The sequence below is a fragment of the Leptosomus discolor genome, chromosome 5 (genome assembly GCF_034619465.1).
Source record: "Leptosomus discolor isolate bLepDis1 chromosome 5, bLepDis1.hap2, whole genome shotgun sequence".
NCBI lineage: Eukaryota > Metazoa > Chordata > Aves > Leptosomiformes > Leptosomidae > Leptosomus > Leptosomus discolor.
This window is the reverse complement of record NC_141395.1, coordinates 29591191-29615895: the sequence shown is the minus strand read 5'-3', so window position 1 is coordinate 29615895 and position 24705 is coordinate 29591191. Positions and strand designations below refer to the sequence as shown.

General features: G+C 40.3%; 2 protein-coding genes across 2 annotated transcripts; one reads left to right on the top strand and one right to left on the bottom strand.

Moving 5' to 3' along the window:
• Positions 1 to 557: 557 nt before the first annotated feature.
• Positions 558 to 12686, bottom strand: FASTKD2 (FAST kinase domains 2). The gene is made up of 11 exons (XM_009955770.2): positions 12009 to 12686; positions 11502 to 11605; positions 9876 to 9984; positions 8197 to 8320; positions 5821 to 5960; positions 5354 to 5526; positions 4806 to 4969; positions 3523 to 3741; positions 2523 to 2607; positions 1151 to 1265; positions 558 to 705 (listed from the first exon to the last, which is right to left on the bottom strand). Exons 1-11 carry the CDS (start codon positions 12684 to 12686, stop codon positions 586 to 588), a joined length of 2031 nt encoding a protein of 676 aa, XP_009954072.1. The 3' UTR covers positions 558 to 585.
• A 995-nt stretch (positions 12687 to 13681) lies between these two features.
• MDH1B (malate dehydrogenase 1B) lies at positions 13682 to 23877 on the top strand. The gene is made up of 10 exons (XM_086465644.1): positions 13682 to 13703; positions 14097 to 14209; positions 15410 to 15544; positions 16373 to 16515; positions 17168 to 17670; positions 18763 to 18904; positions 19875 to 20038; positions 21175 to 21314; positions 22031 to 22115; positions 23824 to 23877. The coding sequence occupies exons 1-10, from the start codon at positions 13682 to 13684 to the stop codon at positions 23853 to 23855; spliced, it is 1479 nt and encodes a 492-aa protein (XP_086321770.1). The 3' UTR covers positions 23856 to 23877.
• The last annotated feature ends 828 nt before the right edge of the window (positions 23878 to 24705 follow it).

Sequence of the window (24705 nt, the reverse complement as noted above, 5' to 3'; positions counted from 1 at the left end):
CGCAGAAAAAGGTTCAAAAGCAGCAGCATACAGCTAACAGAACCATTATTGGCCTGAACTCCTGAAACTGGGCAAGATTGATTTCTTCAGAAACTTTTCACATAACTTTTGATTATTTAATATACCCCTTAGGCTGAGTTATTTACTGCTTTACCATCTATAGGTCTGCATAAAGAACACAGGGGATGGTGGGGGGAATACTTCTAGTACGTATCTGTAGGCCAGGTTCCAATAGCTCTTGAAACAGTCAGTTCCTTTTCCTGACCCAGCTCAAGAGAAGAAGGAAATTTGACTTGGGGCATGGGGGAGGAGAAGCAAAGTGAAGGTAGAATTAAGACATTTCAACAGCAGTAGATGTCAGGATGATTTTTGGATTAATTTAGTTCCTTGCATTAAATAATACCTACTCCCGCTTCACTAAAGAAAATCCCCACTATCAGCAGACACTGTTCACTTTACAAACTTTTCTCAATTTGTAATATTTTGGAGTAGACAGTTGTGTATAAAACTGCTTATCTCTTCCATTAAAACCTTACATTAATTACAGAGGAAAAAGATCAGGAGACCCAAAATTGTTAGTTTATTTTAATTATTATCCTGCACAGTCACTTCAGGAAAAGGGAAAGCATTTTCTGAATAAATTTTTCCTTTCAAAAATTCAACTGCATCTTCATTTGTCATTTCCTGAAACTTCTTGTTCGGGACCTGGAAGAAAGGAAAGGAAAGGGCACGTTAGTTCTATTGCCTTTAGAAAACTATCCTGTCCCACAAACCAAGCACTCGGTGATGGGAAGGCCACAGGCAGTCGCTGTATTTTGAAAACAAGTTGACGTGAATCATTCATTCTATAAAAATCAGGGAAATAAGCCAAAGTCACATAGGTTTTTTAGGTACAAAGCAATTCAGTGGCTTGTTGATTTTTTTTTCTGAACTATGATTATATCTGTTTTGCTGATAATGGTAAAGTGGTAGCTTGTCTTTTAGAGTTCCTCAGTCCTTTCTCCCTAGTGACAGCACTGCTCCTAAGTAGAGATGACACACAGTTACCACTGTGGAGAAGGCTCACCATTCCCTGCAAGGCTTGTTCTACCAAACAAACATACTTCTGATAGCAGGACCGAAACGGAGAGAATAACAGGACTTTTCTTACCAGAATCACATGATAGCCCAGTTTATTTAGATGCCGCTTCTTCATTGCCAGCTTCCCTTGGGGGTGTGTTGTACCCACACAGAAGGCAGACAGAGGAACAAACAGAAAAGCCAATCTACAACCAAGAAGAGTAGGGAAAACTCCATTGTACAAATGCAGAATAAGCATTTTTAAAACAATGATTCAATGATGTCCTTTAACACTGCAGAATATATAGCCGTCTTTCTGGTAGGCAAAAATATCAGGACTGCACAAATTTCATTATCCTTTTCCTTCTCCGGACGTAAGTAATTTAGACCCTCTCTTCTTCCAGGAGCTTCACATAAGTACTAGCATCTACCCAAATACCTACAACAGAGTTAAGTCCTTAGATCTCCACTTCTCCCACAATGAGAGGGAAATAGATCATTCGAAAGTCTACATTATTTCAACAGCTTCTGCATTTACTTTAATACTTTGCTAATATTCAGAATCAGTTATTACTTCCTGCCATAAAAACCTACTTAGAAGGGTGAGGAAAGCTGAATGCCTTGGAAGCCTGACAGTGAGTTTCCGTTACACAATTCACTAGCTCTCCTTTTCCCAAAAAGCAAACTATACAAAATACATTGCTGTGCAGTGATCCAGCACACAGGTGTTAAGTATTACTCAATTCTACTTAAGCATTACTTAAATGATATATGCCCTACTTCAGCTACTGAGAGGTCATTCTTCCACACAACATTAAATTAATCACTTAAAATGTGGATATGATGATCCTTTCTATTCAAATTATATTTCAGCAGCTGAATTAATTGCCATTGAGATGCACATTTTAGAGACTTAAGAGAATAACTGCATGTTTAATTGGACACACAAAAACTTAGAATTTTAAAACCATAATGTAGCAATTTTGGGGAGGGATTTCAGTCATACTTCAAAACCTGTGTCCATTACAAGAGTATCAGATTACTGTGACATTTCTTTTATTATGGAATCATAGAATCATTAGGTTGGAATAGACCTCTAAGATCATCGGGTCCAACCGTTGACCTAATACCACCATGCTCACTAAACCACATCCCGAGGTGCCACACCTACACATTTTTTGAACACCTCCAGGGATGGTGACTCCACCACTTCCCTGGACAGAAGAGAGATCGGTTTCCTGCCTCCTCTGAAATGTTAAGTTTTAGCCTCTGTTAGAAGAAGCTAGCGAGCTGGATGAGTTGTTGCTCAGAACTGGCACGGCAATTTTTGTGTAGTTCAGTGAGCACAAGTAACTAGTTATCTACTTTGCTTCTGCAAATCAGTGAACCCAAGAAGTAACTGGTTGGAATACATACAAACAAAACTAGCCTGCTAGAAAAAAATACACAGTCAAAAAAGACACCTTTGAACACTTGAATCAGCAGGATCATCTGTTGCCGCTATTGGGAGCACTTTCTTTCTGTCTGAATCCATTCTGATTTCAAAATCTGAAAACAGAACAACAAAACATTTAACATTGCAAGAGGTTAGAGTTAATGTTCTCATCTGAACGTTAACTGGTCAAATTGTTTTTAAATGAAAGGCTCATTTGAAAAAGTTAACAGACACTGTCACTGCTCTATATCTAACTGGTGTTTTCTAATAATTTACCAATTGCTTTTCCCTCTCTGCAACCAATATAAACAGCTAGAGCTTGCACATCTCCAGAAAAAAAAAAATTGTTTTTGGAAACTGTAGCTATAACTTCATGGGAAGGAAATCATAGCTTAAAGAGACTAGTCTTGATTGCCATCTGTCACACCTACTCAGATTGTCCTGCAATCCAATTCCTCATCAGAAATATTTAGGAAGAAAATTATTACAAATACAGAAAAATTGGTAAGATGGGTGGCTGGCAAAAAATAAGCAGTATCAAAATATAAAAGAAACAAAATGTTATGAAATGATCACCTGTCAAAGAAGGTCATATGCCATTTCATAAATGAAAGTAGAACCCAAACCTTAGCCAGAGCTTCAGAGAAGAAACAAGCAGAGAACAAAAGGGTGCTGTTTGGCTTTGTTTCTAGTGTGATGTAGTACTAACATGTCAACTCTCTAGACAGTTGGCCATATTGGATTTATGTACAATTAACATCTGCTTGCTGATGTTTAACAAAAAGTCCAAAGCAGTTTTGTAAATAACAGCAATCAAGTTTTGTACATTGACTTAAACATTGACTTAAATAACAGAAGCATCCTAGAAAGCAGATTCACCGATCGAGGACATAATTTGTTAAAAGATTGTGTCTTCGAAGCATTACACTTCTAATCACTTGCACCCTACACCAATTTGTTACCACCTTATTATTTTGGGGACTATAAATCTACATTAAAAAGAATATGATAGTAATTTGGCTTCATACCAATACGATATTTATATGGCAGCTGAACATTTTGCCGAAACATGTTCTCATCTCCCAGAAGTTCTATCAGTGCCTCTCGAGCCTTTCTGAGATTAAGAGATACTAATGAGAAATTCTCAGTCAGCACAAATGCAGGCTTCATGAACGAAGGGCTATCAAGTTCCATACATGTTTTCACACAGTGAAGCATCATTTCGTTTTGTTCTTTGTAAAGATCATCTGAAAAAGGATACAAAAAATATTACATCCAATATATCATCTCACAGAATTTTTCATTTCATAAGTATGTTCTGGCAGACCAAATGAATTTCAATATAGAAATTAAAACCTTTTTTTTTTTTTTTTTTTTTTTTTTCCACCGAGCGTTATTAACTATCTTCAATATATTGTTAAATATACACCGTCAATTCACTAATTATAACAATAAAGTCTACGGCTGGGACTTGCCTGTTTATCCAGCCTTTCCCCTCTACCGTACTGTACCCAGCGCTGTGCATGCTGTCAGTTATTACAGGAAACTTAAGGAGAGCATGGAATAAGAGAGCATGGAATAAGAGAGCATGGAATAAGAGAGCATGCATAACAACCAGTTATAAAACCCAGACAACCAGGAGGCTATTTATAAAACAAAGAAGGGATATCAGATAATTTTGAAATTGTACTTTAAGAGTACTAAGCTGTGCAAACTCTAAGCAGTTATAGCTTTACATCGTTCAGGTTCGGTCACAGCAGGCTCAACAGCAAGACACAGTGTTTTACTCTAAACTGAATTTCTAGTCTGCTGAACTTCTCTACTGGCTGTAGAGAATTGTAATGTGGAAACCAAATTCTATTACAAACCATTCCAAGTTCCTCATTATAACTCAGAGCAGCCAAAAACCCCCTTTTACTCATGAATCCAGGTACTGAAGTTGGCTTACAAAGGTTAAGACTTCCTGTGTTTTTAAAAATGCCTGAACATCTGTCAAAGATAGAATCCCTGGCTCTTACACATTTCTACCATTTCCACAACTCTCATATTCACGTGCGCACATGGAGAGAGGTGAATATGAGACTATTAAACCGTTGCCACCATGGGGCCCAAGACAAGCAGCCTGATGCCCCTGTGCACCAACAGATCACTTAAATCACCATCACTATGTTAGCTTTGTCTTGAGGACTTCAAATTTAATATTAATAATTTGCATTTGTTAATTTCTAATCTTTTAACACAATTACAACAAATTATGTACCGAGGCAGACTATTCCTTTTAAAACAAGAACATGACAAAGTAAGGCCTGACCTGACAGTAGAAGTTCATCTCTGCTGTCCTTTTGCAGCAGCTCATCAAGTGCACGATGAGGAAGATATCCTAAGATGCAAAGTGAATACACTGCCTTCAGCAGTTCTGTGTTGGAAATCTGAGGCAGGTACTTAATCAAGCAGATATGAAGAGTCTCAAAAAACCTTTTCCAAAAGCAGAAGAAAAGTATCTAAATACACAAATAAGGCTATATAAAATGCAGATTTCAAATAAAAATACAAGTTAGGAATCTTGATTATCTTGTATAATCACCTGTTGTGTAATCTAACATTAGCTTTTGATTCTTCTTTGAGGATACAGCTACCTAGCAACAGATTTAGTAGCCTAGTCAGTCTAGAACCTTCATTTTCAATTACAGAGAAAAATTCCTATGTAGAAAAAATGTGAAAAGACACAGCAAATTTACCTTACAGATTAATAAAACAAGATTATGAACTCTTTCACAACTGAAATCAAATACTAATTGCCATACATTACTCTATAATGACTACATAATGTATTATCAGGCATTCTAAATGAAAACCTACAGATGCTTTTGGCCTTGGGGAACATAGTTGAGTCGTGAATACACTCGGAGAACAATCAAAAGGTTTTTCAGGTTGAGGAATTCAGGGTCTTCTGTCACCTTCTCAGCAAAAATACCCATCAGCTCACTAGGTTGAAAGCCAAGTGTCTCGAAGGCAGAAAGAAAAAGGATGATCTAAAAGAAAAGATAGTTTTACAAGGTCAAGAGAGCCAGTGAAGTGGATCCTACCTGTTGATTTCATAAATGAAAGCAAATTTTTCAAACCATAACACCCCTTTTATTCCTTAATTCTTTATTCATCAATAAATAGAAGAGCATTTTAAAAAATTAACTGTATCAATTTCCATCAGATTGGTATTCCTAAAAAATCTGTTCTCTAAAGATCAAACACAAACAAGAATAAAGGTAAGATGGAAAACACCAGATATTCTACTAATACCACTACAAATTCTTTGGTCTCAAGCTCACCTGTCTTTTGTCCCAAAGGCAGGCAGTAGAATTAACATAGTCTGCTAATGCTGAAAACAGTTTTACATTACGGTAGTGGAGACTGGCACAAGCTTCCAGAATGAGAATTAACTGCCGAAATGGAGCATCATGGACATTCTCTGTAACAGAAGAGCAAAATAGGACAAATGATATAAAGCAATGGGAGCTGTACATTGGAGACATTGGGGGAACAGTTCGGCTAAGGGACAGAGGAGGGGAAAGAAAAAAAATCAAGTAAGGAACTGTAAAACAGACTGAGACTAGCTAGGCGAAGTCAACAAAGCCAAAACACATGAAGAAACTGAGAGGTAGAAGAAACCAAACTGAGTCAGGATCAAGCTAGAAGGGATAAATCACCAAAATGGATCAAATTAACAAGAGAAGCAAGAAGATTGTGTTCCCAGAACATCTTCTGTTCCAGGATTCTTGATTTTCAGCACCTCCCTGCACTCAGCACGGAAACCCTCAGGCTAGCCCCTGATTGAGCCTTTGGGCTGTCTACTTCACCACAGCAGCTGAGGGAGTAACAGAGGTGGAACTAAAGCTGCTGATTAGTCAGACATTAATACATGATGAAATTTACTCTTTTTTCCTGTTTGGTTTTACAAAATGGCAAGAAAACACAAATTTGAATGTAGGTGTAAAAAGCACTAAAGGTTGTCAAGCACTAAAGCATTAGTGTAAACCAAACCGGAAAACATGGAACTATAATGTAACTGTCTGGCATATGAGCATGATGACACCAATTGAGTGCCAGATGACAACAGACTTCTGCACAGGACTGCTGCTTCATTTGCCACACGAGATGGACCTACTCCTGAACACCGAAGAACAATGCTCTCTGGAACATCCTGCTTTGCTGCAATGAGGGGCATACATGTCGTAAGAGACACTGACTGCGAGAGAAGAGCATAGTTACAGTAGTAGGATCAGCACCCATCAAAACTAGATTTTGTCTTTTCCTCTGCTAGAGGACTCAAAAGGATAGCAGGAAAATAACTGAATTTAACTCCTCTGAGTTGTGCTCAGTGATTTTCTAGGCTCAGCATAAAACACTGTTACTTCACTTCTTGAAGAGACGAGTGAGAGTGCTGATAATTGCGACTGAAGCCAGTGGGAGCTGTGCATCAAATTTAGTCATTTGTAATGCTAGGTGTTCGTAAAGAACACAGGCTAACGGAGTCTCCCATTACTGGACACTTTGACCTTAATCTCTCTCTTTTGCATAATTAGTAAATGAGTATCACCACTGGGTCACTCCCTTGCTGCTGCAAAAAATAACTCAATAAGTGCCTATGAAATACAGAGTTATTCCAATTCTGGTCAGGTCCCCAGATATGGGAGGGCTACTTTCTTGAGAGCCCCCGTCACGGCACAGGACCTGGAAAACCTGCTAGAGAACTGCTTTGCCCCATGGGCCCCAAAGCGTCCCTCCTCTTCGTCTTCCATCTCCAGCCTCTGATAGGGGTCACTTCTGTCCAGAAATTAATCACTGTCCCCACACCACCATTTGCATGATGTGCAGCATGTAAGTCCTGAGAACATGCACTAAAAAACGCAGAAAGTACTGAGTAGCTGCTCACTCTCTGTATGCCACCTAGCCTGAGTGTGGTGAAAACCCTACGGGAGAAGCCAGTATGTGCAATTCAAGACCATGTCCTAAACACACAGGAACAACCAGGGCAAACAAAGGCTGTACAAGGAGCCCAAACACTCCTAGTTCATTTATGTTAAGAATGCTATTTCGCTATCTCAATGGTTTTTTAGACACAAATTCATATGTATTTTAAGTGTGAATCAACACATACTGACCACATATACTTAGAAAATGTATTGTAAAGGTACAGAGAGAGGGGAAAGCATTAGCTTTCATTTAATTTTTTTCTGGGCTGCAGCATGAGGTCAGTTATTAAGCAGCATTCAATAATTAAATCCAGCTAACCAGGAAAACACTACGCTCCCTTTAGTTTTCAACTAATCACAATAAGCCACCAATCCATCCTGTAAGATTTCCACTTCCAATTCAGATTGTTTTAAAAGTTTACCTGAAATCTAATTTTTCTTGCTAGAATCCAATTCTTCTTCCTAAATTCTGCATAAATAAAAATGCAAAGAAAAATATGTAATTCAGGTAAATGTTAAGAGGGGCAGAGGCGACAAGAGCTATTTGCTTTCATTATCGATCAGTAATTTTCTGTCTTGCTGCTTGTCAAATGGCTCCACATTACTATAATATCCTGTAAGACAAAGAAGTTTCCTGAATTTTAAAGGAAATCAGAAAAGGGAGATGAGACAATAGTTAGGAAGAATTTGGTATAAGGAAGGGAAATTTAATAAACGCATTTTTATTCTTACCCTGGATCTTTTTACTGCAGGCATTCAGGATTGGAATGGAACAGTAATCCATTGCAACAAGAGCCAAAAACACACGCACAGCATTCAGTGAAGTCAGGTGGTTTATCTCTTTCAAAACTGCCACCTAAAGTGAATTGGAGTTTATTAAATCCTTCATTGTTCAGGTATATTATCACTGCTTTCTGGTGAAGGCACTTTCACCAAAACTTTCCAAAATTCCTTAGCCTGTTCATACTTACATGAAAGAAAAAGGAGCAAACAATAGCAAAAGCATAAAGTAATTACTCTCAATTTACTCTCAGTTACACACTATTATAGCAGATCAAGCGTTCTAGAGACGTGCCACTATGAAAGTTCCCAGCAATTTTCCTTTATCTGTTTTCTTTAAAAAGAACAAAGTCTCAGTGAAGCTCATTTCCAAATACTGTGAATATGTATCTTCTACCAACTCTTAAAAAAGTAACAGAAATATAATTGGCATGGTTGACTTATTTAATAGTACTTTAACAGTACAATAACTGTTTTGGATGTGTACGAACGCTGTAAGCCTTCAAAGTGATCCAACAGCACACCGAGTGGCATATCTTTAATACAAACACCCAGCTACAAATGTGGACTGAGGCACAGAAGGTCAGCTCTGATGCCACAAAAAGAGACTTAACTTATTGAAGCAGTAATTAGATTGATATAAACAACAGTAAAAATGAGACCACACAGTATATTGGCTATTAAAATACAATATTCTTACTACATGCGTATCAAAGGTTAAATACAAAATGCATCTACAATAGAAATCACACAGTATTAAAAATAGCACCCTGTTGGCTCAGAAAATTAAGAGCTCCCTTCAGTTAACAAGTGGAGATATTACTTTCCTCTCAGTTCCATATTCCACATCTTCAGCCAGCTTCTCACCATCCTGTAAAAAGTGGCACCTTGTCCAAGGTTTTATGATTTACTTACAACTAACACATTGCATGAGTCCCCTGCACCGCTCTGTTCTTGGCCAGTTTCCCATCAGTGGTATCTTCCTTCACTTCCTCATGAATGCTGTCACAAACTCTGACCTCAGAGCCCTTCAGCTATGTGATGAAACCACTAGCAAACACTGCTTGAAAGAAGGTTTCAAAATGTGTCTACATCAGGGGACGAAACCCAGCCCTGCCATAAAACCTACTGCCTGCTACCAACACTGTATTTCCCAGGGGACCTTTCAGATACACAGAAAGATAAGGCCACAAGCTAGGCGAGTTCTCCTGGCATCTCACTCCCATCAGTCCTTGAGCCCCATACTATTATTCGACACAGCCTCATCACAGGCTAGTTTTCTGTCTTCTCATCTTCCAGCCACAAGAGAATCAGGGAACAGCCTGTAAGTGCTTCTAACAAACACCATGTGGCCAACCCAAACAAGAGGTGAGGGCACTCCTATTTTGCCGCCTCAATTCCGTTTGTACCATCTCCATTGCTTTCTGCCTCCTTTCATGGTGGGATATTCCCAGCCTCCAAATTTAAGTTCTTCCTGCAGATGTAGCTGGGCTATGATTCATATAGCAAATGCAGTTAAACTTTCTATTACATTTCCTCTTTGAATGTCTGGAAAGAACCAAACACAATTTATGAACTATGCAAGAGCACAGGCTTTGTGGAAGTAAAAACGAGCTTCCAACTAAATTTACCTCTAATTTCTTTTTCAGAAAGACTGGAGCATCTTTTCCCATGCATTTCATCAGGTTTTGCAGTATAAAGATGTCTCTGATACTTGGAACACGCTGCTCCACTAGTAATCTGATGAAGAAACACACAGAAGGCCTTGAACTAGAGAGAGTAACTGTTTAATAGAGCTTTCCTCATTCCATCAGGCACAGGTAGGTACCCCCATTCTCCCCCACTGAAGCACTCCCAGGTTAAAACTAATTCCCTGCTCCTCTCCCACCTCCTTTTTTGCAAGGCTGGCACAACTCTACACGATGTGGCTGCAGCACACACATTCATTTTGCACAAGGAAACCATTATATACGCTTTCGTAGTGTTACCCTAATAGATGAGTGTTGTTGCTGATACATTAACAGCTGGGCCACCTGATCAGACTGCACATGTGACTGTGCAGACGTGAGTGCTGTTAGGCCTCAAAGAATTAACACTCTTCTGCAGAAAAAAAAAAAAATGCTGATTTTTATCATAGAATCATCTATGTGCAGGCAAGTTCTGAGACAGCTAGGGAACTCAGGGATGTATACGGCCACAACTTGGTGCAAGTGAGGGAAAAAAACAAACAAGCAGTGCTGTGGGCTGCAGGAACAGAGGGGATATCATAACACAGAGGGATCACAAGCACAAGATGAAAGAGCTCTGCATTCCCAGCACCTCCTTTTCTGGCTTAGAGGGAGGTATTGTAATTGTTAAGTCCGAATCACCCTTCAACATACCTGCACAGCTACAAAAATACGAAGCGTCACTTTCTAAGGCAGTGCACTGCTCTGAAGTTCAGCCCTGGAGATCAACTTCCTGCAAATGGGCAAGAGCTCCAGACATCAAGACAGAGAAAGAGCTGTAAATGGAGCTTCTGCTTTCTACCAACTTACAAGAACTGTGTACCTGAGCTTCCAGGAGAACCTGTTTCTTGCATATCACTAACACATCCACCTTCTCAAAGCAGGACCTGACACAGGACCAAAAGTACCGATCCATGGCAAGTTTTGTGACAGCCTCAGTAAAAAGAATCTCGTGGGAGTGAGCAGATTGGTTACCCCCATAAACCTCATTGCTCAGAAAAAAAAAAAAAAAAAAAAATCACTGCAGCCAAAGTAGTTATTCTGATAAAGCCCTACACAGAAGGCCTTGCTGGATGCATAGATAAAGACTAAACTTGTCTTCATCTTAATTTTTACTTACTAAATTAAAAGAAAATATCCCCTGGCTGTTAACCAGCCTTTTTCACCATGTCCAATCAAAATACTTCACAAAGTAAGCTAGTCTTATTACCTCCTTTCTACACACGGGGATAAAACAGAAGCATAGATAGGCAAAGTGATTTGATTGACATCACAAAAAACCCACAGTGGTTAGAATATGAATCCCGTGCACAGCAGTCTAGCACCCTATGCCATCGGAAGCTTTTCTCCTTGAAACAGCAAAGATAATGCCAAAAATCACTGTCTCGTACAGCTGTTATCTCTTGTGATCACTTAAGTTCCAAAACCATAGTATGTCTTTTATGCACAGACATTATCTCCATGACTTCTAAAAGACATATATCCAAACAACATTTAAATATGAATACATGAAAGATGTATTTTTCTCACTGTAATCCAGCTTGAAGAGCGCTCACATTCTTGTCTTTATCCAGCCCTGCTAAAGTAGTTGCCAAAACTGAGATACATCTGTTATCAAGTTGATTGAGCTTCTCCTGTTGAAATTTTCACAATGTCAGATTGCTTCAGACCAGTAAAACTTTCAGAAAATAAAAACTGACCACTCTTCATCTTTACCTGCCACGTCCTCTTAGCCCCCCAGAAGTCAACTGATAAGCTTTAATACTGCAGTGACCTATAAGGTCTCTCATCAGTCAAACTGAGTTGACTTGAAAAGGGTTAATGATTTTTGAGACTTCTCTCTGTTAAATCTGTCTGAAATCAGGCAGTGGTTTCAAAAATTAAGGAAATTAGAAGTAAACACAAGGAGCCCCCTTTCTGTGGAACATCAAACCAAATCAGGGACACAACCCAACTCTCTCTGATGTTGCACAGCCTCCCAGAATTAGCCCCAAGGTTTCAGCCCAAACTTAGGAGAAGAGGGTTTTTGATACTTACTTGGCACACTCGCACCAAAGTCTGGACTAGGAGAGTGTTCTGGGGAACACCTAGGTTCACCACGGCGTGCAGACTGAACACCAGATCACCCCGTGTCATCCTTCTGGCATTCCGCAGCAGCTGCTGACAAAGCTTGACAAAAGCTGGGTGCTCAAAGATCAGCTGCTTCTCGTAACGCTGCTGGTCTTCGGACAGGTGTTTGAAGAGCCTCCATACTGTAGTCAAACAGTTTGTGAAGTGCTTAGTGGAAACAGCAGACTCCAAAGCCAAGTCCAGCACATCGCAAGGACAGGTACATTTCTGGAGACTGTTAAAGAATGGTTCACTATGATCCATCACACGCTTCACTTTAAAGCTCCCATAATCATCCAACTTTTCAAGTTCCAAGGAGTTTTGGGGAGGCTGCTCACCCACCAAAGCCTCTGTACTCTTCTCTGGTTGTATTTTAGCACCTGTACTAAAAACATCTGCCTTTTGAGATAGAAATCGAAGAGATGATCCATGCAGAGAAGGAAAATTATTTAAAAACAATTTCCTGAAGTTTTCCAGGGGATCCCCGTATCTGCCAATCCACAAAACGTGTTTTCGTGTTCTGGCTGAAGATTTGGGAGCGAGCACAGAATTGCACCTACGCATGCACCTAACAGTGCTTAACAAGTAACTTATTTTATTATTCATTTTTGCTAATGTCTTGAATAGATTTGAAATGCCAATTCAAAGTAAGACATCCAGTGAAATTCTACCAGTGGAAATAGTCCTGGAGAAACTGCAGAAGATAACTTATCTGCAAAAACAATTAAAAATTATGGATTAATTACCAGACTTTAAATTCCTAAAGTTTCAATTGCCAAATCTACGCATACCTTTTACAGGAGAAAAAAAAAAAAAAAAATTTGGAAAAAGATCCCTGGAAAAATGATTTGCACAGGGACTTTTATTGGGTCTCCTACGTTTTAGTCAAACATCTCAACCAAGACTAACGCATTCGGGGTGTCAACTCTTTCCTCTTCGCTGTTGTAACCAAAATCTATGCCCCAAGGGAGAGTCTTTACCGAACTGAAGTTTCTCCAAGCACACGCGCCTCCTGACAGGGCTCTGTGGGTCACTGCCGACCTTCACCTCCGGTTAACAGGCTCCTGCCCGGCTGCGGCCACCAACGGCCTGTCCCAGCCCGCTGCCTGTTCCAGCCTCCCTGCCGCCATCCCACGGGCCAGCCGCCGGCCCGACACAGCCACGGGCACACTCCCAGGGCCGGGCGCACCAGGCGCGGCAAAGCAGCTCGGTTTCGGGCTCGCTTTCTGCAGGCACTGGGAAGGCTGCCCGGGGGGGTAAGGTACCAGTGGCGCAGGCCCGCGGCCCGACGCCCGCCTAGAGAACAGGGGCCTTTCGAGGGCTCCGCATCGGCTCGCAACAGCAGGGCGCAACGACGGGGATCCCGCCGGGCCGTGCCGCCCGCCCGGCCGCGCTGGGAAGGGACGACAGAGCCGCGCACTCGACCCGCGCCGCCGGCCGGTGTTACCTCTCACGCGGCGCCGCCATGACAGGTGGGCCCGCCTCTTCGCGCGCTCTCGGCGGGCCTCGCGAGAGGGACGGCGCGGGCCGAGGGACAGCCCGCCGTGGCGCGCGGCGCGTTGCTGCGCAACGCCGAAGCAGCCGTTGGGGGTGCCGCGCGCATGGCCGCGTTGGTGCTGGCAGGTGCGGTGGCGGCGGCGGCGGCGGCCCGGCTTTGCCTGTAGCGGCCGCTCGGCTCTGCGGGCCTCGCAGCCCTCCCTTCTTTTAGCCTCTGGAGGGCCGCGTCGGCACGGCACGCTGCCTCTGCCGTTTCCGAGCCAGTCCTCCCGTCAGCGAGGTTTCTGCCTCTCTCCGCTGCTGTTTCCCCCGGGGTGGCCTCCTCAGCCCCTTGAACGCTCGAAATTATCCTTTCTTTGTTGGTGCATGTTGATTGTCTTGTTACTTTCTGGGAACTCATGGGATGCTGGTTGTGTAACGCTTTTTTTGATTGCAGCAATTAAAAAAAGTTTGGCCTGTTAAACCCTTACCAGTCAATGTCACAAAAATCTGTCTGTGGTGTTATTACTGTGTTCACAGGTAAGGCAAACTGCCCTTACTATGCCAAAGCTGAACTCCTGGCTGACTATCTCCAGGCTAACTTGCCAGACTTTAGGGTTCACAAGATCACTCAGCACCCTGACAAATGGGAGGTAAGGGATTGTATGTCAAGTCATTGGTAGATGCCCCAGTGCACTACAAAGCAACAAATGTGCTTATTTGTAGTATGTGCCTTCTTCTGTGGGTAGCGGTGCTGCAGAAGCAGCTTTGGCTACAAGAGCCAGCCAGAGGTAGGTGCTGGTCTCTTCCCACAGGAAATTAATGATAGAACAAGAGGGAACGGACTCAAGCTGCACCAGAGTAGGTTTAGTCTTGAGATTAGGAAAATGTTTTTCACTGAAAAGGTTGTCAGACATTGGAATAGGCTGCCCAGGGAGGTGGTTGAGTCACCATCCCTTAATGTGTTTAAAGGTTGTTTAGATGTGGTCTTGGAGATATGGTTTAGAGGTGTACTTGGTAGAGTAGGGTTGATGGTTGGACTTGATGATCTCAAAGGTCTTTTCCAACCTGAATGATTCCATGATTCTGTTCTATGAAAGGTTTGAATATTGTGAGCCCGGCATTCTTGTGCATCTTACCACAGAAGATGGGCACAAAATGTGGGCCAGCCTAAAGCTGTGTTTTGTCAGTAAGAACTTTGTTATTTTTTCATTATGTATAAATGGCTGCTCAGCCTGTAAATCTTTTGCGCACTGTTCTTGCATATGCCTTCAGAGTTGTTACTTGTCAAGAGCATTTCTGGCATTCAAGGGCCTTGAATTACAATGGAAGTATGAAATTGAATTTCACATTTTTTTACACTGTGCGTGGGCCTTTCTGGGTGCTTTTGCTGTAAACATATTGCCCTGTCTACGCTGTAGTCCCTGTAAGGAACTGAAAAAAATGCAGTATTATGTTGTGAGATGCTTGACACCTCAGCCAAGTAACTTTAACAGTTGAGTGAATACCAATTAACCTCTGCGGCTCACTTACCTTCTGCGGCTAATCAGGAATCCTTAGATTACTTGCCGTTTCACAATACTGGTGTCTTCAATACCGCAGAGACAACTGTGCAAAATTACAGCAGTAAAATTAAGCAGAAGTAAGACCTTTTGCTGAAGTATCACAGTGTATCACCATGTCTTGCTTTGTGTTATTCCCCCATTGTGCGCACACTGGTACCTGAGTAAGTTTTGAAGCACCTTGTAATTCTATATTGAGAGGAAACAATAAGAATGTTTATAGCTGTAACATTTAAGTGTTATCAAATGTGAAAAAGTATTAAAACCTTTTGGCGGGGATGTTTACATTAGCAGTGGCTTGATGACATTTGTGAAAAGAATGGATGGGAACACAGACAGTCTCCTATCATTTGGAGAGAACTGTTGGACCGTGGAGGGAAGGGTCTGCTTCTGGGAGGAGTTGATGATTTTCTGGAGTATGCTCAGGTAACGAGCTGCCTTTAATACTCTAAACCCACATTTTACACTTTCTTCTAACTTTGTTGTTCTTTATTGATGAGTGGATTGAGAGCAGCCCTGCAGAAAAGGACTTGGAGTTGCTGGTGGATGAAAAGCTGAATATGAGCCAGCAACGTGCACTCGCAGCCCAGAAAGCAAATCGCATCCTGGGCTGCATCAAGAGAAATGTGGCCAGCAGGTCGGGGGAGGTGATTCTCCCTGCTCTGGTGAGACCCCACCTGGAGTACTGTGTCCAGCTCTGGGGCCCTCAGCACAAGAAGAGGGCCACAAAGATGATCAGGGGGCTGGAGCCCCTCCCCTGTGAGGACAGGCTGAGAGAGTTGGGGCTGTTCAGCCTGGAGAAGAGAAGGCTCCAGGGAGACCCTGTAGCGGCCTTCCAGTACTTAAAGGCGGCCTGCAGGAAAGGTGGGGAGGGACTCTCTATCAGGAAATGTAGTGATAGGACGAGGGGTAATGGTTGCAAACTGAGAGGGTCAATTTAGATTAGGTATTAGGAAGAAGTTCTTCACTACAAGGGTGGTGAGACACTGGAACAGGTCACCCAGGGAAGCTGTGGGTAACCCCTCCCTGGCAGTGTTCAAGGCCAGGTTGGATGGGGCTTTGAGCAACCTGGTCTGGTGGAAGGTGTCCCTGCCCATGGCAGGCCGGTTGGACTGTATGATCTTTAGAGGTCCCTTCCAACCCGAACCATTCTATGATTCCTCCTTCAAATGTAAAATAGAGCTATCCTTTCTAATGTTACCTTGCTGTGTTTGGGTTGTCATTTGATTAGAGATCATCCTTTTTTGTTCTTAGCGCTATTATGGCATCACATCAATGATGTTGAGTGAGGATATGTTAGACATTGCTGAGGAGAACCTGCAGGTGCATATTGAAACTGAAAAAGAGGAGGAAGAGATTAAAAGTCTCATCAAGCCTTTGCAGATCTGGATCACCAGGTGAGAGTAAAAAGAATATGAAGTTTCACTCAGCTTCAGAAGAATGCACTTTTCTTGTCATGTGTAACAGGTATAACTATGTGAAGTTATATGTAATTTGCTGATTTGAATTAGGTTCTGCGCCCCTCACTATGAGCATTCAGTATATAATTTGAAAATTATTTCTGCTTTTGTTACATTTTGCACGACTTTAAGTGTGGGTTGTGAACAGGCAACATTTAGACCCCAGATCACCTTAGGGAAAAGCAAGTATTTACAAAATAAGCTAGGAATTTTTTAGTGCAACTATCTTGCATTAAATGTTTTTGGAAATATTTAAATAAGTAAAAGCAGTTCTAGCTTTAGAAATTTCTGTATTTCTGGTAGGCCTAACAGAGCACCTTAAAAAAATTCTGGTTCTTTAAAGACACCAATTTTTAAGTGACAGTATTGATTGAAATGTATAAGATGGAAAAACCTTCAAATGAAAGGAGTACCCAACTTCTAAAATTTTTAACCTGTTAAAATGACAGAAAGAGCAATAAAGGATCCAAGCTAATGGCCTATTTAAACATAATCAAATACAAAAGAAAGATCTTTGTGTTTATTTATGTGATACTTCCAAACAAGCAGTGGTTAGTCATTAACTATAATTTTTCTATATCCTTATCAGTGCATCAGCTCCAATCTGTTATCAGCTGATCCCTCTGTTGGCAAATGGAGAAGTGTTTGGGATGACCACAGAAATCAGTATCCATTTGCTTGACACCAAACAATTTAAGGAAGTTCTTTGTGGTATTGTAATGGAAGCTGAAGACATGGCGTTCCCACTCCTCCGCAGTATTTCAGAGCACACCGAAATAGATGAGGCTTTTATTCAAGCTGATGTTATCATTGTTCTTGATGATGTCCTCTTAAACTGTGAAGTCCAATCCCTTGAGAACTACATAAGAGAAGTGTGTAAGATCTGTCAAGTGTATGCTCCCCTGATTGAGAAGAATGCCAAGAGTGAGGTCAGAGTAATTTCATCAGGAAAAACTTTTGTAAACCTTAAGGCGATGATGATTATGACATATGGCCCGTCCATTAAGCCTGAAAATGTCATTGCCATTGCGACACCCTGGGAAAGTGCAGCTAAAGCCATGCTGGCCAGGAAGCTGAATATGAATGCAGCAGGTGAGTATTTACTGGTTCTGGTAGCATTTGGGGAATTCAGTGAGTGGATGACTTTGAGAGTAAGTATTTCATTGCAGAACACAGTTGATGTGCATGCAGAAATGCAAGCAGAGCAGTGCACCCACTGAGTTGCATGGCTGTCCAGAATGCCAGGGTGTGACTAGCAGGTGCTACGGTTCTCTGTGCTTACCGCTGTCTGGGCCTGTGCCTGATCTCATGAACGTCAATTCTTCTGCTAACTCTTGGAGGCAGCTCTGCCATTCTGGTGTGTATTTCATGCTGGAAATATACTAAGAAGAACTGAGCTTCTGAGTGTTGAGGATCAGCAACCAGGACTTCAAGATTGCATTTGCACTCTGCAGCACTTTGTTATTTTGGAGGCACACAAGCTAGCTGTGAATAAACATGACAACGTACTGCTGTGCAGATAGTTTAGTAGAACTGTGTTGCAGTATTGTTTCTGGGTTAATTAGCTTTCTTTCTCAGGTCAATTATTATGACTTGGTTGTATTTGCACTGTACTGCACTGCACAGCAAAGGTGTGCTCCAATAGCCTGCTCAGCATCAGGATTCTTTCGCTGTTGCGGCGGTAGGAACTGGTCATCAATGACAAGCCTAGATATTTTGGAGCCTAGTAAAACAGAAAAGTAAGGTAGTAGGCTGAATAGCCTATCAGAAGGTTATTTGAGAAGTTCATTTTGCACCAAAGCAGGTAGATTTATTTCTTTTAATAATTTTTTACCATTAGGCAATCTGTGTTTGCATGTACAGGATTTTAAAAGGAACATTGCTGTATGTTTGCAATGTGATTCGTTTTGGTTTTTAACATCGAAGTATTTAATAGGTTTTGCCTATTATGTACAATAACATGATCTAAATTAAAGCTCCTTTTTCAGCCTGTGATGAGGTTTCGTATGTTATGGAGAACCTTGTTGTGTTTTTCACATCAAATCATTTCTCCTATCAAGGCAGGACACTGATCTGAAGAATAATTCACCTTGAAAGGGACTTCTGAATGTCATCTAGTCCAGCCTACATTGTGAAAATATTTGTCTGTCTCTTCACTAATCCATGTGTTTCCCTCTGTTACAGGAGTTAAAGATGTGATTGTTTGGGGCAATATTACTGGCCGTAACTGCATTGATTTGTCACATGCAAAACTTTATGGGTATGACTGTGCTATTTGGGGCCCAGCTAATTTTTCTCGTCCTTTGTTGAATATGGTTTATGATAGGTACGGTACACATTTATTTTTAAAAGTAAAACTAAATAACTGCTTTTAGTCTGTGTTTACCTGAACTGTGTAATAAACATCAAGATAGGTTTTTGTTTTCAAGATTTGTCTTTGCTGACTAGGGCTGAACATAAAAGAAAACTCAAGTTAAAGCACTCAGTCTGCAAAAGAAGTTGAGTAGTTCCTAGTGATATACGTAGTTCTGACTCTTGTGCCAACTTTGTTTATAACTATGGTTTCCCACATATTAAGTGTATTTCTCTTGTCATATCATGAGCAGCCTATAAGAAGTAATGAAAGTCCAGATGGTGACTCAGATGTCTAGTGTGCACGGAGAAACTTTGAAATAATGCTAAACATATATCTGCATCTTGAAGAACCTGAATTCCATTCAACATGTGTCCTCAGCACACTAGTGTCAGTTTCCCAAAATAGACAGTTTGTTAACATATGTAAAAAGGATACCTGGCAGCTAGATAGCTTCTTGTGGAGAGAGAAGTAGCAGAGAAAGTGCGGGTGCAGTGAGAGGGCAGCAGAGGTGACATACACTCAGGCCTGGCTATATGGAGCTCCCACTCTGGTCTAAACCTAGCATTTACTGCACATCAAACATTTCTTTTGTTCTATACTTGTATGGTGCCTAGCACAGGGAGATTATGGTTCTTGGCTAGGTTCTTACCTAAGACGGTAATACATAATAATAATAATAATAATGATAGAGGTTGTGACTTGAGTAAATGACCTATATTTTACAGATAAGCAGTGCTTGTTGTTACCTTTTGAGCCACTTCTTGTTAGATCCTATTTTTCCTGTCTTTAAGTGCCTCACCTTCAGCAGTGAAGTTTGAATAAGTTTTGACTGTTTTCTTCCCTTAGGTTTAGTTCTTTTTTCCTCTAGAAAACTACTGTTCCTGCAGTCATCTTAGTTTTTTCCTCCTTCCCTCTCCCCCCCCTTTTTTTTTGTTGGTAGTGAATGGATCCATTCAGAATTTCTGTCTGCACAGAGTTCACTGGGTTCCCGGGTCTGTCATTGTGTAGGAATGTTACCTGCTCATGCAGTAGCCACTGTACTGAGATACTGGTACCATGGCTCTCCTCCTGGGGAAATTGTTTCTGTGGGAATACTTACTAAAGGTAAATCTACTTTCGCTTCACATATTTTCTTGTAGCTTTCCCCAGTATGTATAATGTTATTTTTTAATTAAGATTTTTTATCTAATGAAAACTTGTAAAATAAATCATGATGTAATGGGAGGCTGAGAGTTTGTTTCAGCATGAAAAACTCCAGATCTAAGCAATCTTTCTCTTGTGATTTGACACTCACTTCTTACAAGCATTTCTTAGGTTAATATTGTCTTGTTGCAGATTGTCTCTTAGTCTTTTAGTATAAATGCTGTTGTGGTGTATATGTTTTGTGCAAGGACTTTTTATAGTTCTTAGAGCCTTAAGCTATGAAAGCATGTTCTTCTTGTGTAGTTATGTGGACCAATAAATGGAATGTTTCACAACAGTAATTTAACCATTGTATGAAAAAAAAAAAAAAATTTCCCCTTTTTAAGATGTAAAATTGTTACAGCACAGGAAAGACATGGACCTGTTGGAGTGGGTCCAGGGGAGAGCCTCAAAAATGATCAGGGGGCTGGAACGCCTCTACTGTGAAGACAGGCTGAGAGAGTTGGGGTTGTTCAGCCTGGAGAAAGAGATGTCTCCAGGGAGACCTTATAGTGGCCTTCCAGTACTTAGAGGGGGCCTGCAGGAACGATGGGGACAAACTTTTTAGTAGGGCCTGTTGCGATAGGACAAGGGCACAATGATTTTAATCTAAAAGCGGGTAGATTCAGACTAGATATAAGGAAGACATTTTTTACAAGGAGGGTGGTGAAATGCTGGCACAGGCTGCCCAGAGAGGTGGTGGATGCCCCACCCCTGGAAACGTTCAAGGTCGGGTTGGACAGGGCTCTGAGCAACCTGATCTGACTGAAGATGTCCCTGCTCATTGCAGTGGAGTTGGACTAGATGGCCTTTAAAAGCCCCTTCCAATCCAAACCATTCTATGATTCTATGATTCACATACATCTAACTGAAATACAAAGGTACAGTAAAAGGGGAACTCTTTAGTCTTTGAACTGTACACTGAAAAAGGCAGTCTCCAGTTACACTGAGATTTTACAGTTGCAGACTTTTGCAAGTCTGTAGGACTTAATCTTGACACTGGTAAGGATGTGGTTTTTAATCAGAATATGTTGGGTCACTTTTTCCCTCTGTTTCAGGTCAATTTTGCATTCCTGAAGGAATTGTCTTCTCTATGCCAGTGAGGTTCCAGAATGGTAACTGGGAAGTCATGACAGAATTAGAAATTAATGAAACAACCCAAGAAGTTCTGGGACGCTTAGCCCATGAGCTGATTCAGGTGATGATTTCTTGTATCCAATAGTATGCCCATTCTGCCACCTATGGGTACGTTGCAATGTAACTTTGAATACTAGGACATTTACTCCAAATGTTAGACATACGAACTGCACACATGCACTTATGCATGATAAATACCAGGTATTTATAAGTGTAAGGTAGTATTTGTATATTGAAATGAACAGATGACTGTTCTGTTGTCCAAAAAGGAGATGATAAAATACATTTAACTATGTAAGTGTAGAATTTGCACCCCGAGTTCTGCAGGCTTTGTGCAAAACAGAAATACTAGCTTTAGTTTAATGCTTCCATGTTCTATGCTGCTGATGTTGATTTTGCTTCTGTGGTATTCAGAGTAGTTCTATGCCAGGAAATGTATCTTTTGGGAGCCTTATGGCTGTGACTCTGCATGAATGAAGGCCAGATTTTACTAGAGTTAGGGATTTTTCAGAAAATACAAAATCAATGACAAATAATTTCATCATGAACTTCTGGTCATTTAGTGAGACAAAAAGAATTTAATTTGACTAATTATTAAAATACTAAAAAGACTGGTCCCAAACTCTACATTCTAGCTTCAATCAGATTTTGTGATCTTCAGTCATACTAGTAAAATGTAAGGATTGTTTTATTTTAACATATTTCAAGTTTGTGCTAAAAATTACAGTGGATGAAAAGAATGGGCGATATTAAAACTCTTTTTTTTTTCCCATTCAGGAAAAGCTTATTGCACTAAAGGAAGTAAAAGAAGTGCATCCGTATGGAAGTGATAAAATCACTAGTGAAAAATATTTGCGTCAAGGTGGGTTTTTCTCTCCATAAAAGATGAGATCAAGTTTTAAGTGAGAATTTAAGTAATGGATTCTTATTTTGTGTCCCTTTTGTTTAAAATGGGTATAAAATTCTTCAGGAAGGATAAATTTCAAGTGCTTGTCCAATGTATCCTGACCATGCCTGGGGCATGGTGATCGGAAGGGCAAGCCTGCATGGTAGCAACCTTGTTTTGATAAGTTTCTATTGTGTCATTCACAGATCATGAATATAAAAGCTGAGCATAAATAATACTTTTAACATGACACATTTTATCTTAGGTTATTAGTAAATATAAAAGCTTTTTAACCCAAGTAATTATTATTAGAAAAGCACTTTCACCATACATCCTACTATGTGTTTTTGTAGTTGTTCTTTACTATACTTTACTATTACAGTAAAAAATACTGTAAATTGGAACTCAAACTTGTCATTTGTCTGTTTGCTGCAGTACCAAACAGTTCATTCAGTATCTTTAGTCCATAAGCCAGTCAGAAGAAGATGAGGGTGAGACACCGAAAGAAAATAGGCTGAAAAAAGAAAGAGATACTCCTACTTTCTATAGAGAAGGCAGTCTTGGTAAGTGGCAGCCATATCTGCCACTTCTTCCAGTTACAATAGATGAAAGATCTTTTAGAAAGCGCTACATTATAAATTTTTAAGCTATTTCACTTTGTTTGTTAATGGCACACCAAGTTTATCATAACAGTTTTTTTAAAATGCATAATGATATGAGAAGTTTCAACTAAAAATCTATAGAACAACTCCAATATCCCTCCCTTATATTTAGGAGCATGTGGGAAGGCTATAGACTACATGATACTGCCATGGCAAAACTCTCCTGAATCCACAGTCTGCTTTTCCCATGCAGAATAAAAAACTCCTGTCTTCTCCCAAGTCTTTCCATGATGCTTTTCCTACCTATTTTGCTTTTCAAGTTCTCTGTAGTCTTAAGATCATACAAAGGAAAGAAAAATCATTCATCGAAATAAGAACAGATGAACTCTGAAGTGTATTTTATTTTTGTTCTCTCACTTTTTCCTGTTCTCAGGTTCTGAAATCCCTGCACTTTCCCAATGTTCTAGCCATTTCTGTCTACTTTTAGGGCCTACAGGCCTTTTCTCTAGTTTGTTTTCTTTCTCCCGCCCTTCAAATTCTTTCCAGTATTTTTATGTCAGCACTTACCATACTATGAGCTGTTCTTCTGTATTAAGGTCAGGCTGAAGAATGGGAAAAGCTATATTCTATATTTGGAGCTTGATGTTCAGAGCCTTTAGTGAGCACATAAGCCTTTTGGTTATCCATGCTTGTTTCTCAGGAAAGGACTACAGACACAATATGATTTTCTTGATAAATGCAGAGTTTAATTATTCCACTAATCATGACTTTGATTAAACCAGACAGGAGATTCCCAATTAAATAGGTATGTGATTCCCTGTCTGCTCTCTACTTGTATGGCACTGCTTTTCTTTAGAGCTGTCCCATTCCTCTTGTGGCTGCTTTAAACACTAAGCAGAAACACTAAGCAGAGGGCCTTTCCACTGCTAGCAGCTAACTGCTTAGTTGTGGCGTGCTCTTGTGACATTAGTATCAAGTGCTGTACTATTCAAGTATTACTGAAGTGCCCTGCTTATCTCCTTGCATGTGTAAGTATTTTAGGAGGTTGGCAAAAATACATACTGTTTTTGCTTCTTTTACAGAGATGGAAACCTTGCCTGCTGGCTCACTTTAGCCAGAGTTGTCTGGAGAAGAAAGTGCTGAAAATTCACATACTAAAACAATGTTTCCGTTGCTCAAAAAAACAAGCTACAAAGAAGGGCTAAACATTGTCATAGCTTTTACAGTATCTTCTTAATCAAAAACCTGGAAATCTGAAGGCAGAAAAATATTTCAAAAACAATGTGAATATAACATTTTTAATCCAGAGACCAAAGCAAAATTCCTACTGACTTTAATGAGTCTAGGATTTAATTTAACTTCAACAACTTATTTCTTCAGACCAATAAACTGTTTCAAAAATATTGTTTAATGTCTACAATTTTCATATTATGACAATTTTGAGTAAGATTGTCACACCGAGAGTAGCAGTTTTGTAACTCCAAATTCTTGTTTAAGGTGTAATGAAACACAATACTTGTGTAAGAATATATATTCTCAGGCAAAATTGATTTTTAACACAAAAATGTAAGTGCATACATCTCCATAGTGACAAGATCATCTTTGTCTCCATCTTTTTTGTTTATTTGGTGAGTTTCATAGGGACTACTCATATTTTTTAAGTCAAACATGCGTTTAATTAAGTCCTTGTCTAAACAGGATTGTTGAGGAACCACTTTCACTTGTGTGGTTTTGGTGTCTTAAAAGATGGAGACTGTGTTGAATGAAATACTATTGTACTTGCTAATTTTTTATCAGTTGTGTTTAAAGCAAAATAAAAAGTTTCCTGTTCTTTGAATCAGATATATAGGTGGAATAAATTAATTATTTCTGTTTGAGTGGAGGTTCAAACTCTGAACAGGGGTAGACTTCTTCCTACATGAGGAAACCAAGAGGAGTTTATTTGCTATTTATCAGCTGATGTG

Excerpts from the sequence above, each read along its gene's own strand:
- FASTKD2 (XM_009955770.2), bottom strand. The coding sequence starts at position 12,686 with ATGAATAATAAAATAAGTTACTTGTTAAGCACTGTTAGGTGCATGCGT. Across the intron at positions 2,608-3,522 it reads GCCATATAAATATCGTATTG|ATTTTGAAATCAGAATGGAT; the intron begins GTATGAAGCCAA and ends TTCTGTTTTCAG. Across the intron at positions 706-1,150 it reads TGGGCTATCATGTGATTCTG|GTCCCGAACAAGAAGTTTCA; the intron begins GTAAGAAAAGTC and ends CCTTTCTTCCAG.
- MDH1B (XM_086465644.1), top strand. The coding sequence starts at position 13,682 with ATGGCCGCGTTGGTGCTGGCAG. Across the intron at positions 14,210-15,409 it reads AGCACCCTGACAAATGGGAG|CAGTGGCTTGATGACATTTG; the intron begins GTAAGGGATTGT and ends TGTTTACATTAG. Across the intron at positions 18,905-19,874 it reads TTGAATATGGTTTATGATAG|TGAATGGATCCATTCAGAAT; the intron begins GTACGGTACACA and ends TTTTGTTGGTAG.